Here is a 16,070-nt window from a genome sequence, read left to right on the forward strand (position 1 = left end):
CAGCACAACCCCTTCATGTCCTGGTGTGGCGCTCACACATGCCGCCTGCTATAGACCACCCTAATCCATCCAGTGCACGGCTCACAAAGCCTTCTCTTTGTCCTTACAGGAGAAGATGGCCCATAATAAGCAGGAAAAGGCCAAGGCAGGGGGCGGAGTACAAGAGATTTGAGTACTCTCCCCCTATGAGGTACGGGTCCTGGGGATCGGGGGGGGGTGCTGACTGAGGAGAGCAGTCACTGACAGGTTGCCCTGTACCACAGAGGTGAGGATCCTTCACCCAGAGGACCTGTCTCAAGTGAGTTGTTCATGTCAGATAAATTGATCCTTCCCTCTCACTGGCCACGTCCATTCTCTCGCGGGATCTCCATCTGATGGGGCCAAGCCATCTGGAGTCATTCCCCCATTCCCCTCGCCACCCAACAGGCCACCTAGGAGCACCCCCACCTTCCACCAGCACAGTAACACACACTGCGGTGGGTGACATTAGCGAAAAGCCTTCTGGGGCACAATCTAATGAGTACCACACAGTTGCTGATGGGCATCAATGGTTAGCACAATTGCTTCACAGCTCCAGGGTCCCAGGTTCGATTCCCAGCTTGGGTCACTGTCTGTGCGGAGTCTGCACGTTCTCCCCGTGTCTGCGTGGATTTCCTCCGGGTGCTCTGGTTTCCTCCCACTGCCCAAAGATGTTAGGTGGATTGGCCATGCTAAATTGCCCTTAGTGTCCAAAATTGCCCTTAGTGTTGGGTGGGATTACTGGGTTACAAAGAACAAAGAAATGTACAGCACAGGAACAGGCCCTTCGGCCCTCCAAGCCCGTGCCGACCATGCTGCCCGACTAAACTACAATCTTCTACACTTCCTGGGTCCGTATCCCTCTATTCCCATCCTATTCATGTATTTGTCAAGATGCCCCTTAAATGTCACTATCGTCCCTGCTTCCACCACCTCCTCCGGTAGCGGGTTCCAGGCACCCACTACCCTCTGCGTAAAAAACTTGCCTCGTACATCTACTCTAAACCTTGCCCCTCTCACCTTAAACCTATGCCCCCGAGTAATTGACCCCTCTACCCCGGGGAAAAGCCTCTGACTATCCACTCTGTCTATGCCCCTCATAATTTTGTAGACCTCTATCATGTCGCCCCTCAACCTCCTTCGTTCCAGTGAGAACAAACCGAGTTTATTCAACCGCTCCTCATAACTAATGCCCTCCATACCAGGCAACATTCTGGTAAATCTCTTCTGCACCCTCTCTAAAGCCTCCACATCCTTCTGGTAGTGTGGCGACCAGAATTGAACACTATTACTCCAAGTGTGGCCTAACTAAGGTGCTATACAGCTGCAACATGACTTGGCAATTCTTATACTCAATGCCCCGGCCAATGAAGGCAAACATGCCGTATGCCTTCTTGACTACCTTCTCCACCTGTGTTGCCCCTTTCAGTGACCTGTGGACCTGTACTCTTAGATCTCTCTGACTTTCAATACTCTTGAGGGTTCTACCATTCACTGTATATTCCCTACCTGCATTAGACCTTCCAAAATGCATTACCTCACATTTGTCCAGATTAAACTCCATCTGCCATCTCTCAGCCCAAGTCTCCAAACAATCTAAATCCTGCTGTATCCTCTGACAGTCCTCATTGCTATCCGCAATTCCACCAACCTTTGTGTCGTCTGCAAACTTACTAATCAGACCAGTTACATTTTCCTCCAAATCATTTATATATACTACAAACAGCAAAGGTCCCAGCACTGATCCCTGTGGAACACCACTAGTCACAGCCCTCCAATTAGAAAAGCATCCTTCCATTGCTACTCTCTGCCTTCTATGACCTAGCCAGTTCTGTATCCACCTTGCCAGCTCACCCCTGATCCCCTGTGGCTTCACCTTTTGTACTAGTCTACCATGAGGGACCTTGTCAAAGGCCTTACTGAAGTCCATATAGACAACATCCACTGCCCTATCTGCATCAATCATCTTAGTGACCTCCTCGAAAAACTCTATCAAGTTAGTGAGACACGACCTCCCCTTCACAAAACCATGCTGCCTCTCACTAATACGTCCATTTGCTTCTAAATGGGAGTAGATCCTGTCTTGAAGAATTCTCTCCAGTAATTTCCCTACCACTGAAGTAAGGCTCACCGGCCTGTAGTTCCCTGGATTATCCTTGCTACCCTTCTTAAACAGAGGAACAACATTGGCTATTCTCCAGTCCTCCGGGACATCACCTGAAGACAGTGAGGATCCAAAGATTTCTGTCAAGGCCTCAGCAATTTCCTCTCCAGCCTCCTTCAGTGTTCTGGGGTAAATCCCATCAGGCCCTGGGGACTTATCTACCGTAATATTTTTTAAGACACCCAATACCGTCTTTTTGGATCTCAATGTGACCCAGGCTATCTACACACCCTTCTCCAGACTCAACATCTACCAATTCCTTCTCTTTGGTGAATACTGATGCAAAGTATTAATTTAGTACCTCGCCCATTTCCTCTGGCTCCACACATAGATTCCCTTGCCTATCCTTCAGTGGGCCAACCCTTTCCCTGGCTACCCTCTTGCTTTTTATGTACGTGTAAAAAGCCTTGGGATTTTCCTTAACCCTATTTGCCAATGACTTTTCGTGACCCCTTCTAGCCCTCCTGACTCCTTGCTTAAGTTCCTTTCTACTTTCCTTATATTCCACACAGGCATCGTCTGTTCCCAGCCTTTTAGCCCTGACAAATGCCTCCTTTTTCTTTTTGACGAAGCCTACAATATCTCTCGTTATCCAAGGTTCCCGAAAATTGACGTATTTATCCTTCTTCCTCACGGGGACATGCCGGTCCTGAATTCCTTTCAACTGACACTTGAAAGCCTCCCACATGTCAGATGTTGATTTGCCCTCAAACATCTGCCCCCAATATATGTTCTTCAGTTCCTGCCTAATATTGTTATAATTAGCCTTCCCCCAATTTTTGGGGTTATGGGGATAGGGTGGAGATGTGGGCCTTGGCAGGGTGCTCTTTCCAAGAGCTGGTGCAGACTCGATGAGCCAAATGACCTCCTTCTGTACAGTAAATTCTATGGTTCTATGACATCAGGTGTAGACAGGAACATCCAAGGGAGGTCTGCTGGATCCCAGGACTGCTGAGCCCTAGTCCAATGTCAAGCCTCTGGACAAGGTTACCGCAGAGCTGGTGCAGATGCTAGGACATGGCTGTGAGATTCAGGAGGGTATGTCAGCGATGTTTCAGAAAGTGCATAGCCGATTGGAGGAATGCAAAAGGCTACGGCACAGGAGATGATACTGACAATATGTGGCACTGAGGCCAACACTGCCAGGTTGGTGACCGCAGTGGAAAGCCTGCAGCATGAGGTCAGCGTCTTGAATGGTGGTGTCCAAGGCATGGCTCAGTCCGTGACGACCGTGGCTGAGGGCCTTAATGCCATAATAATAATAATAATCTTCATTAGTGTCTCAAGTAGGCTTACATTAACACTGCACTGAAGTTACTGTGAATATCCACTTGTTGCCACACTGCGGAACCTGTTCGGGTACACAGAGAGAATTCAAAACGTCCAATTCACTTAACAAGCACGTCTTTTGGGACTTGTGGGAGGAAACCGGAGAACTCGGAGGAAATCCATGCAGACTGTGCACGGGCAGTGACCCAAGCCATGCCACAGTCGCAGACGGACCTGTTCTATACGCAGGTGGATATTGCTGGGGCATTGTAGATCGTGGCCCAGTCACTGAAGAGCATCGCTGAGGGTGTCGACACCTTGATGCAGACAGAAAATGGGGAGCCGCAAGGACTGGCAGACCCAGATGACTCGAGGCCTCCGGAGCTTACTCCAGCTGCTCCTCCTTGGGAAAGCGGGCAGCATAATCAAAGACCCCTCCCACTCGGCTTAATCAATCTTCCAACTTCTCCTATCGGGCAGGAGATCCAAAAGTCTGAGAACACTCACAAACAAATTCAAAAACCGCTTCTTCCCCGCTGTTCCCAGACTCCTAAATGACCCTCTTATGGACTGGCCTGATTAATACTACACTCCTGTATGCTTCACCTCTATGTATTTACATTGTGTACCTTGTCTTGCCCTATTATGCATTTTATTTTTATGTTATTTTAGAGTCATGTACTAAATGATCTGTTCAAGCTGCTCGCAGAAAAATACTTTTCACTGTACTTCGGTACATGTGATAAGAATCCAATCCAATCCAATCAACTGTGCTATCAAGTAGACTTGCTTAGCAATAGCCTGCTCACTGATGCTCAGTTTGGGTCAGCCAGCTACTGACCCAATTTCAGCCTTGTTTCAAATGTGGACAAAGAGCTGAATTCTAGAGGTGAGGCGAGAGTGTCTGCCCTTTACATCAAACAGCATCTGACTGAGTGTGGCATCAATGAGCCCCAGCAAAACTAGAGTCAGTGGGAATTGGGGAGGAAAGCTCGATGTCGGTCGGGGTCATATCTGGCACAAATTGGATGGTTGTTGGAGATAAATCATCTCAGTTTCACGAGTTCTTTGAGGACAAAACTTCTTCAGCTGCTTCATTAATGACCTTCCTTCCATTATAAAGTCAGAAGTGAGTATGTTTGCTGGTGATTGCACAATATTCAGCACTATTCATGACAACTCTGATATTGGAGTAGTCTATATCCAAATGCAACAAGACCTGGACAGTATCCAGGTTTAGGCTGATGAATGGGAAGTTATATTTGTGCCACACAAGTGCCAGGCAATGACCATCTCCAACAAGAGAGAATCTTTTTTTTAAAAAATAATTCTCCCCCCCCCCCCCCCCCCCCCCCCCCGGAGCTGCTGCTGCCATTGACCACTGTCTACTGTTCTGCCAGGATGTCTAAGAACGGTTGCCACCGCCTAAAGAACCCTTGTACCGACCCTCTCAAGGCGAATTTCACCCTCTCCAACTTAATAAACCCCACTATATCGTTGATCCAGGATTCCATGCTTGGGGGCCTCGCATTCTTCCACTGAAGAAGAATCCTTCGCCGGGCTACCAGGGATGCAAAGGCCAGAATTCCAGCCTCTTTCGCCTCCTGCACTCCCGGCGGCTCTGCCACCCCAAATATTGCGAGCCCCCAGCCCGGCTTGACCCTGGATCCTACCACCCTGGACACCGTCCTCGCTACCCCCTTCCAAAATTCCTCCAGCGCTGGGCATGCCCAGAACATATGGGTGTGATTTGCTGAGCTCCCTGAGCACCTAACACACCTGTCCTCACCCCCAAAAAACCGACTCATCCTTGTCCAGGGCATGTCTGCCCTGTGCAGCACCTTAAACTGTATGAGGCTGAGCCTTGCGCACGATGAGGAAGAGTTCACCCTCCCCAGGGCATCTGCCCACGTCTCTTCCTCAATTTCCTCTCAACTCCTCCTCCCACTTACCTTTTACCTCCACCACCGAGGCCTCCTCCTCCTCCTGCATCACCTGGTAAGTTTCCGAGATCTTCCCCACTCCCACCCACCCCCCTGAGAGCACCCTGTCCTGTACTGTGTGTGGCCGTAGCCGCGGGAATTCCACCACCTGCCATCTGGCAAACGCCCTTACCTGTAAGTACCTGAAGGTGTTCCCCGGGGGGGGGAGCCCGTACTTCTCCAGCTCACCCAGGCTCGCGAACTTCCTGTCCACAAACAGGTCCCCCAACTTTTGTATCCCTGCCCTATGCCACCCCGCAAAGCCTCCACCTGTTCTTCCTGGGGCGAACCGTAATGGGGTCCCCGCCGAGGCCTCCACTTCCCCCCCCTGTGCCACCTCCACTGCCCCCATATTTTGAGGGCAGCCACCAGCACTGGGCTCGTGGTATACCTCCTTGGAGGGAGTGGCAGCGGCACCGTTGCCAGCGCCCCCAGACTCGTACCCACACAAGACGCCGTCACCAGCCTCTTCCATGCAGCTCCCTCCCCCTCCATCACCCACTTGCGCACCATCGTCGCATTGGCGGCCCAGTAGTATCCACAAAGGTTGGGCAGCGCCAGTCCCCCCTATCTCTACTCTGCTCCAGGAACACCTTTCTCACCCTCGGAGTCCCTCGCGCCCACACAAACCCCATTATACTCCTGTTAACCCTCCTGAATAAAGAAGTTGGAATAAACACGGGGAGGCACTGGAACAGGAACAAAAACCTTGGGAGCACCGTCATTTTAATTGACTGCACCCAACCCGCCAAGGACAGCGGCAACGCGTCCCACCTCTTGAACTCCTCCACCATTTGCTCCACCAGCCTTGTAAAATTAAGCCTATGCAGGGCCCCCCAGCTCCTGGCCAACTGGACTCCCAGATACCTGAAGCTCCTCTCCGCCTTTTTTAGTGGGAGCTCGCCAATCCCCCTCTCCTGGTCCCCTGGATGAACTAAGAACAGCTCGCTCTTCCCCATGTTGAGCTTGTACCCCGAAAAGTCCCCGAATTCCCTAAGAATCCTCATTACCTCCGGCATTCCTCCCACCGGGTCCGCCATATACAGCAGCAGGTCGTCCGCATAAAGTGACACCCTATGCTCCTCCCCACCACGCACCAACCCCCTCCAGTTCCTTGACTCCCTCAGTGCCATAGCCAGGGGTTCAATCGCCAGTGCGAAGAGCAGGGGGGACAGGGGACACCCCTGCCTTGTCCCTTGGTGCAACCAAAAGTACTCGGACCTCCTCCTGTTTGTGGCCACACTCGCCATCGGGAGCTCATACAACAACCCAACCCACCTGACAAACCCCTCCCCAAACCCGAACCTCTTCAGCACCTCCCACAGGTACCCCCACTCTACCCTATCGAAGGCTTTCTCAGTGTCTATCGCCACCACTATCTCCGCCTCCCCCTCCCTCGCCGGCATCATGATAACGTTCAAAAGCCTCCGCACATTCGCGTTCAACTGCCTCCCTTCACAAACCCCGTCTGGTCTTCATGGATGATCTGCGGCACACAATCCTGAATCCTCGTGGCTAAGACCTTCGCCAGCACCTTGGCATCTACATTTAGCAAGGAAATCGGTCTGTAAGACCCACACTGCAGGGGATCCTTGTCCCGCTTCAGGATCAAGGAGATCAGTGCCTGGGACATCGTTGGGGGCAAAGCCCCCCCCCCTTGCCTCATTGAAGGTCCTAACTAACAGCGGGCCCAACAGGTCCATATATTTTTTATAGAATTTGACCGGGAAACCGTCCGGCCCCGGTGCCTTCCCCGCCTGCATGCTTCCTATCCCTTTGATCAGCTCCTCCAGCCCAATCGGGGCCCCCAATCCCGCCACCAGTCCCTCTTCCACCTTTGGAAACCTCAATTGGTCCAGGAAGCGGCCCATCCCTCCCTCCTCCCCTGGGGGCTCAGATCGGTACAATTCCTCGTAGAAGTCCCTGAAGACCCCATTGATGCCAACCCCACTCCGCACCACGCTCCCTCCCCTGTCCTTAACTCCCCCGATCTCCCTAGCTGCGTCCCGCTTCCGAAGCTGATGCGCCAGCATCCGGCTTGCCTTTTCCCCATACTCGTAGACCGCCCCCTGGGCCTTCCTCCACTGCACCTCCGCCTTCCTGGTGGTCACCAGGTCGAATTCGGCCTGGAGTCTACGCCTCTTCCTCAACAATCCTTCCTCGGGCTCCTCCGCATTACCTCCTGTCTACCCTCACCATCTCCCCCACCAGCCTTTCTCTCTTCCCCCCCCCCCCGCTCCCTCTGCTCCTTGTGGGCCCTAATGGAGATCAGCTCTCCCCTCACCACCGCCTTCAGTGCCTCCCATACCATCCCCACTCAGACCTCCCCATTGTCGTTGGTCTCCAGGTACCTCTCTATACTTCCTCGGACCCGCTCGCTCACCTCCTCGTCCGCCAACAGCCCCACCTCCAAGCGCCACAGCGGGCGCTGGTCCCGCCCCTCCCCATCTCCAAGTCCACCCAATGTGGGGCGTGTGCGAAATGGCTATTGCCAAATACTCGGTATTCTCTACTCTCGCTATCAACGCCCTACTCAAGATGAAAAAGTCGATTCGGGAATAAGCTTCCCGAATCGACTTGTGGAGCGAGAAGAATGAAAATTCCCATTCCCCGGCCTTGCAAACCTCCAAGGGTCCACCCCTCCCATCTGGTCCATAAACCCCCTCAGCACTCTAGCTGCCTCCGGCTTCCTACCCGTCCTAGACCTGGAGCGATCCAGTGCCGGATCCAGCACCGTTAAAGTCTCCCCCCATTATCAGGCCCCCCACTTCCAAGTCTGGGATCCGACCCAACATACGCCGCATAAAACCTGCATCGTCCCAGTTCGGGGCATACACATTGACCAGTACCACCCTCTCTCCCTGCAACTTACCACTTACCATTATGTACCTGCCGCCATTATCTGCCACAATGCTCGACACCTCAAACGACACCTTCTTTCCCACCAAGATCGCCACCCCTCGATTTTTGGCATCCAGCCCCGAGTGAAACACCTGACCTACTCACCCTTTCCTCAATCTTACCTGGTGTGCCACCTTCAGATATGTCTCCTGAAGCATAAAAACATCCGCCTTGAGCCCCTTCAGGTGTGCGAACACGCAGGCCCGCTTAACCGGCCCGGCCCGCTTAACCGGCCCATTCAGTCCCCTTACATTCCAGGTTATCAGCCGGATCAGGGGGCTACCCGCCCTCCTCCCCCGCCGACTAGCCATGACCCCTCCTCGGCCAGCCACGCGCCCGCACCCCACACCCGGCCTGTTCCCCACAGCGGCCCCCCCCCCGAAACAAAAATATCCACAGATTCAACCGCAGTCCCCAGTCGCCCGTCCCGACGCTCAATCTGTGTCCAATTTCCCGGCCTGAACAAAGGCCCACGCCTCCTCCGGAGACTCAAAATAATGGTGCACCTTGTAGGTAACCCACAGTTGCGCCGGCTGCAACATCCCAATCTTCACCCTCTTCCTGTGCATAACCGCCTTCGCTCGATTGTACCCGACCCTCCTCTTCGCCACCTCCGCACTCCAGTCCTGATATATCCGAACCTCCGCGTTCTCCCACCTACTGCTCCTCTCCTCCTTGGCCCACCTGAGCACACACTCCCGATCGACGAACCGATGGAACCTCATCAGCACCGCCTGCGGAGGCACGTTAGCCTTGGGCCTCCTCGCCAGCACTCTATGGGCCCCTTCCAGCTCCAGGGGGCCCTGGAAGGACCCCGCTCCCATCAGCGAGTTCAACATGGTGACCACATAGGCCCTCGCATCCGGCCCCTCCGGGAGGCCCAGAATCCACACATTCTTCCGCCTCGACCTGATTCTCCATCTCCTCGATCCGCTCCTGTCATTTCTTGTGGAGCGCCTCGTGCGCCTCCTCCTTTACCGCCAGGCCTAAGGTCTCGTCCTCATTGTCAGAGATCTTTTGTCGAGCCTCGCGGATCGCCACTCCCTGGGTCGTCTGTGTCTCCAGCAGCTTATCAATAGATGCCTTCATTGGCTCTAGCAAGTCCGTTTTAATCTCTCTGAAGCAGCGCTGGATACCCTCCTGCTGCTCTTCCGCCCACTGCATCCACACTGCCTGGTCTCTGCCCGCTGCCATTTTGTCCTTCTTCCCTCGCACCTTCTTCGGGTCCACCACCACCTTTTTTGTCGCCCCGCTCCTAGTTGAAGCCATATACTGACGGGGAGCTGTTGTAGACGTCGAAAAAGTGCCGTTGGGGGCCCTGAAAAGAGCCCAAAGTCCGTTTTTGCGGGAGCCGCCGAATGTGTGACTTAGCTCCGCATAGCCGCAACCGGAAGTCAACGAGAGAATCTAGCCATCACCCCATGACCTTACCATTCCTGAATCCCCTACTGTCAACATCCTTGGGGTTCTATTGACCAGAAACTGAACTGGACTAGCCATGTAAACACTGCGGCTAGATGAGCAAGTCGGAGGCTGGGAATCCAGTGGTGAATAACTCACCTCCTGACTCCCTAAAGCCTGTTCACCATCCACAAAGCACAGGTCAGAATTGTAATTGAATACTCTCCACTTGCCTGCACAAGTGCAGCTTCAACAATACCCAAGAACCTTGACACCATTCTGCACAAAGCAGCCCGCTTGATTGACATCCCATCCACAAACATTCACTCCCTGCACCAGCAACGTGTATCATCTACAAGATGCAGGAGCTCACCAAGGCTCCTTAGACAGCAGCTTTGAAACCCATGACTGCTACTTTCTAGAAGGACAAGGGCAGCAAACACATGGGAATACCACCATGCAAAAATTCCCCTGCCGAGCACTCACCATCCTGCTTGGAAATATATTGCCATTACTTCACTGTCACTGGATCAAAATTGTGGAACTGCCTCTCTAACAGCACAATGGGTGTACCTGCACTACATGGACTGCAGCGGTTTAAGAAGGCAGCTCACCACCACCTTCTCAATGGCAATTAGGGATGAGCAATAAATGTTGGCCTAACCAGTGGTGCCCACATGCCATGAATGCATTTTTAAAACCTCTTGTTTTTGTAAATGAAGTTTTTTCCTCATGTCGCCTCTAGTTCGTATGCCATTCATTTTAAATTGGTGTGCTCTTGTTCTCCACCCTTCCAAGAATGGGTACTGTTTATCTCTCTCTTAGTTCTCCATGATTTTGAATATCTCTACACAATCTCCTCTTGAACTTTTCTTCAAGGAGAGCATCCCCATCTTTTCCAACCTGTCCTTGTTCCATCTTTGGAACAATTTTTGTTCATCCTTTCTGCATCCTCTTCAATGCCGTCACAATCTTCCCAAGTGTGGCACCAGACTTGCAATGCTCCAAGAGTGGCAGAATCAATGAATTATTTTTTTATACATGTTTTTTAATTGGATCTTTGTACAGAGTATATTTTGCCATTATGTACCCAGGATATGATATATCTGTATATATATGTAAGTAGGCATCCGTTTGTGCCGGCGAGGCACTTCCGGAGGGCAATCCTCGAGTGGGTCTGGTGCCAGTGTTGCCCCTCACTTCTCCCGGTCGGATTTCCCCGCCGTTGTCTTCTCGGCTAAACCAGGGGCTGGTTTAGCACACTAGGCTAAATCGCTGGCTTTTAAAGCAGACCAAGGCAGGCCAGCAGCACGGTTCAATTCCCGTACCAGCCTCCCCGAACAGGCGCCGGAATGTGGCGACTAGGGGCTTTTCACAGTAACTTCATTTGAAGCCTACTTGTGACAATAAGCAATTGTCTTTCTTTTGTGCGTGCTGCCGCTTCAACCGGCCCTCCCGTCCTTCACCTCTATTCTCCTTTTTCTCTGTTCCTGCCTCCCTGGCTCTCCTCTATTATTCCCTGCATTTGATATGGTGCCACATAAAAGGTTATTTCATAAAATGAAAGCTCATGGTGTAGGGAGTGGCATATTAGCATGGATCAAAGCTTGGCTGGCTGGCAGGCAGAAAACAGAGTATGCACAAATGAGTCTTTGTCTGGTAGGATGAAATGAGTGGAGTATCACAGCGGCCTGTGCTGGAGCCTTGACTTTTTACAATTTACATCAATGACTTAGATGAGGAGTGCAAAGACATGGTAGCTGAATTTGTAGATGACACAATGATAGGTAGGAAAGTATTTTGTAAGAAGGCATAAGAAGTTTGCGGACAGATATAAATAAGTGAGTGAGTGGTCAAAAATCTGGCAGATGGAGTATAATGTGGGAAAATGGAAAGTTGTTCTCTTTGGCAGGAAGAATCAAAATGCAGAGTATTACTTAAACGGAGGACAATGGCAGAATTCCAAGGTGCAGAGGGTACTAGGTATTCAAGTGCATAAGTCACAAAAAGCTAATATGCAGGTATTGCATGTAATCGAGAAGGCTAATGGATTGCTATCATTGATTAGTAATTGAACATAAAAGTAGGATGTTTTGCTTCAATTATACATGGTATTGGTGAGACCACATCTCAAATAATATGTGCAGTTTTAATCTCCTTATTTAAAGAAGAATGTAAATGTGTTGAAGAGAATTCACAGGCAGTTCCCTAAACTGATACCTGGAATAATGGTATGAGGAAAGGTTGGACAAGCTGGGCTTGTTTGTAATGGAGTTTAGAAGAGTGAGGGGTGACTTGATTGAAGTGTATAAGATTCTAAACAGTCTTGACAAGGTGCACGTGGAAAGGATGTTTCCTCTTGTGGGTGAGTCCAGAACTAAGGGTACAGTTTTAAAATTAGGGGTTGAGGAGAGGAGAATTTCTTTCTCTGAGGGTTGTGGGAATATGGAAACCCAAACAGATCAGCCATGATCCTGTTTAATAATAATAATCTTTATTACCACAAGTTAGCTTACATTAACACTGCAATGAAGATACTGTGAAAATCCCCTTGTCGCCACATTCCGGTGCCTGTTTGGGTACACGGAGAATTCAGAATGTCCAAATTATCGAACAGCACGTTTTTTGGGACTTGTGGGAGGAAACCGGAGCACCTCGAGGAAACCCACACAGACACGGGGAGAACATACAGACTCCGCACGGACAGTGACCCAAGCTGGGATCGAACCTGGGACCATGGCGCTGTGAAGCAACAGTGCTGACCACTGTGCTATTGTGCTGCCCAAATTGAATGGAGAAGCAGGCTCGAAGGGCTGATTGGCGTACTTCTGTTTCTGTTTCGTATGCTCATAAATCATTAAATCCATAGTATTAAAATATACATCGAAATAGAAAAAGATATGAAATGAATTACAATTCTTTGAATCAGTTTGATTTGTTCGAAAGGAACTTTTGATAGTGATACGAGCTTGTGTGCAATTTATGAACTTTATTTTTGAATCTATTGTATTTATTTTTAGAAGTACAAAAGAACAAATTGATAGTCAAAAGAAACCAACAGAAACTCTCACAGAAGAGGTAATTTTCCATGTTAATTATGTTAATTTCTTAAGCTGATAACTGCTTATTAGTTTTGGTGGATGAGTAATATTGCTTAAAAGGTTATTGCTGTTTTTGGCCCAGTCTGACACACAAACCCGTTTGATCTGTCACAAAGTGAGAAAGTTACAAAGCCACTCTCTTACAGTTCCGTCAAAACTGGTAATTAATGATCTATCTTTGGCTTGCTCCATTTCTTTCATCTATATGCTGCATCTTGCTGACCTCATTTACAGGCATGGGATCAATTTCCATTTTACACCCACCCACCATTCTTCTAATCTTTCAACTCTCCACCATCCTTCTTACCCCTACAACCTGTTCTCATCTATAAGACTCCAAGTCTAGAAATTGGGAATGTATCACAACCTCCTCCAATTGAGTGTTGAGAAGATCAAAACCATTATATTTGGCTCCTATCATTCATAACACTGCCCTCTTGCTGCTGATTCTATCCCCCTCCTAGACTGAGTCAGATAATATCAAACATTGGTGACTTTCTCAATGCGGAGCTGAAATTGAAACTCCACATGATACAGCGCCACGTTTATTTATGTTACGATCCCAGTTTATGTTATTACTGGACGGGAAGATCCCAGAATGAGGACTGACTCAAAAGACACACACTTTTATTTATTTTTAAAAACACATGGAGGAACGGGGTCACAGGACCACTAATGAGTTTTAACAACAAGAAAGAACATTTATTAAACATGGAAAAATTGATTATAATACTTTACTTCCCCCTTAGCTTAATAATTACACGCAGGTTTTAGAATTAACACAGATTACACAGTACATCCTAAACTACAATTGCATCATTAATACAGCCCCTTTTAAGCACACAAGATGACTGTGGGCAAATACACACTCCGCTCTGAACCCAAGCTAGTGTCAATTGAGAATTTCCAAACTCCACTCCCCAAAACACACTTTAAATCTTCTCTCATAATATGCTTTCCTTTTGTGACTTGCAGTCTGAAATTCAGACCAGCTTTCCCAAATGACACTTTTTAAACAAAGCTTCTGCTCCACTTTTAAAAAAAAAATATAAATTAGCACCAATTAATTTTTTTCCAATTAAGAGACTTCTGTGGCGGCTATGAAGGAGTAAGTCGCACATTTGGTGGTGCCCGCTCGGGTAGGACTTTCGGACCTTTTCCCCCGATTTTGTACCGGACTTGATTTGGAAAATCGATGCTACAGGCAATTGTGTACTGGATTCCCACATTGGTGCATGGAGAGGCGGACTAGAAGTGCTCGCAAAGGCAGAAACAGATGAACAGAGAAGGCTTGGGCTGAAGCTGCAGTGGGAGAAAGCATAGCGGATGATCGGAGCTCTGGCTTGTCGACCCAGTGGTCAACGGAGCAGCTGCTGCAGGTTATCCAGGAGGGCTTCGCCAAACAGAAGCAGGACTGCTCGGACCCGATTAAAGAATCAATTGAGCGGCTGGAGCTTAAATTGGACGCCCAAGAACGAGCGATCCAGAAGGTGGAGAAGGTGCTGGCTGACCAGGAGGAACATCAAACTGCGGCGGAGATGGAAGTGGGGTTGCTGAGAGACCAGCAGAAAAGGCTCCTGGAGAAGGTGGAGAACCTAGAGAATAGGTCCCGCCGGCAGAACTTGAGAATCGATGGGCTCCCGGAGGGGTCCGAAGGAGCGGACATTGGGGCATACATCGCAGGCATGTTTGAGAGCTGCTGGGGGAGGAGACATTCTCCTGACCCTTGGAGGTGGACAGGGCTCACAGAGCGCTCGTGAGGAAGCCGCGAATGGGAGACCCCTCGAGGGCAATGGTAGTGAGATTCCACAGGTGTTTGGACAAGGAGCGTATTTTACAGTGGGCCAAGCAGACACGGAGCTGTAAATGGGAGAACAGTATCTTGCGGATATATCAGGACCTGAGTGCGGAGGTGGCCAGGAGAAGAGCGGGGTTCAACCAGATAAGGTCGACCCTTTTTAAGAAAAAGGTGAAGTTTGGACTGCGGTACCCGGCCCGACTCTGGGTCACGTACGAGGAGCAACATTTCTATTTTGAGTCGCCTGAGGAATCGCTGGACTTAGCGAAAAGGAAAGGGCTGGTGGCGGACTGAGAATGTTGAACTTTGCTGCAACGTCATGTTTAAAAAAGTTTCTCGTTTTCCGTTCTGTGGACGTTATTTGTCATGCCTTCTTTGTTGATTTGGGGCCAGTTCCAGTGCTGAGTGAGTTAAAGCTTACATTTGCACCTTTGGGGGATGGAGGTGTGTTTGTTAGATGCTAGATCTTTTACTTGATCTTTTCATTGTTTAGCGTTTTTTTTTTGTCGGGCAATTGCTTTGGGATTGTCTTTCATCTGAATATGTGTGTATGAGCAGTGGGGAGGGAACAATAGGTGGGAGAATGTCTGGCGCCAGGGGCGGGGGCCACCAAGCTAGCTGGGCGGGCTAGCTCATGGAAACGCGGTGGGGGGGTGAGCAGATGTTAGGCTTATCGAAGGGGTCGATTTACTTTGTGCTGTTACTGGGAGGGGGAGAGGGGAAAATGTTCTGCTGATGAAGGAGGGACTTTTGCTAAAGAACAGAGAGGAGGTGGGCCGGTGGAGGCGTGGGGCGCGGGCTGGAGACTGGCCCAAGAAAGGGGATGGCTGATCGGCGAAGGGGTGGGTGGACGTTGAGCCCCCAACTAGGTTGATCACCTGAAATGTACGAGGGCTAAATGGGCCGGTCAAAAGGGCACACGTGTTCGCGCTTCTGAGAGGACTGAAGGCAGACGTGGTAATGCTGCAGGAGACTCACCTTAGAGTAGCTGACCAGATTCGATTAAGGAAGGGATGGGTCAGACATGTTTTTCACTCGGGACTGGACTCGAAGACTAATGGGGTCGCGATCCTGATCAACAAGTGAATGGTGTTTGAGGTGGGAAGAATAGTTTCAGATGTGGGACGATGTGGAATTTATAAATTGGGATGATGTGGAGTTTCTAAAGATGCTGAGGAAGATACCGGACCTGGATTCGCATAAGTTGGTCATGGGAGGGGACTTCAACACAATTATTGACCCTGGTTTAGACCGGTCAAGCTCAAAAACGGGCAGGGTGCCAACAATGGCAAAGGAACTAAAGGGGTTCATGGAGCAGATCGGGGCGGGGGGGGAGGGGGGGGTGGATCCATGGAGATTTGGGCAGCTGCGAGTGAAGGAGTTCTCCTTCTACTCTCACGTATGTAAAGTGTACTCCCGGATTGATTTTTTTTTCA

At 50.1% G+C, this 16,070-nt stretch overlaps 1 protein-coding gene across 7 annotated transcripts in view; it reads left to right on the forward strand.

Moving 5' to 3' along the window:
- Window positions 1–16,070, forward strand: part of dync2i1 (dynein 2 intermediate chain 1) — a 175,381-nt gene that overhangs the window by 62,012 nt on the left and 97,299 nt on the right. For all 7 annotated transcript variants that reach the window (XM_072508236.1, XM_072508237.1, XM_072508240.1 and 4 more), the window contains exon 7: window positions 12,756–12,813. In XM_072508236.1, the coding sequence (XP_072364337.1) occupies window positions 12,756–12,813 (58 nt within the window). The remainder of the gene's footprint in view (window positions 1–12,755; window positions 12,814–16,070) is intronic.

Source organism: Scyliorhinus torazame, chromosome 6, assembly GCF_047496885.1.
Source record: "Scyliorhinus torazame isolate Kashiwa2021f chromosome 6, sScyTor2.1, whole genome shotgun sequence".
NCBI lineage: Eukaryota > Metazoa > Chordata > Chondrichthyes > Carcharhiniformes > Scyliorhinidae > Scyliorhinus > Scyliorhinus torazame.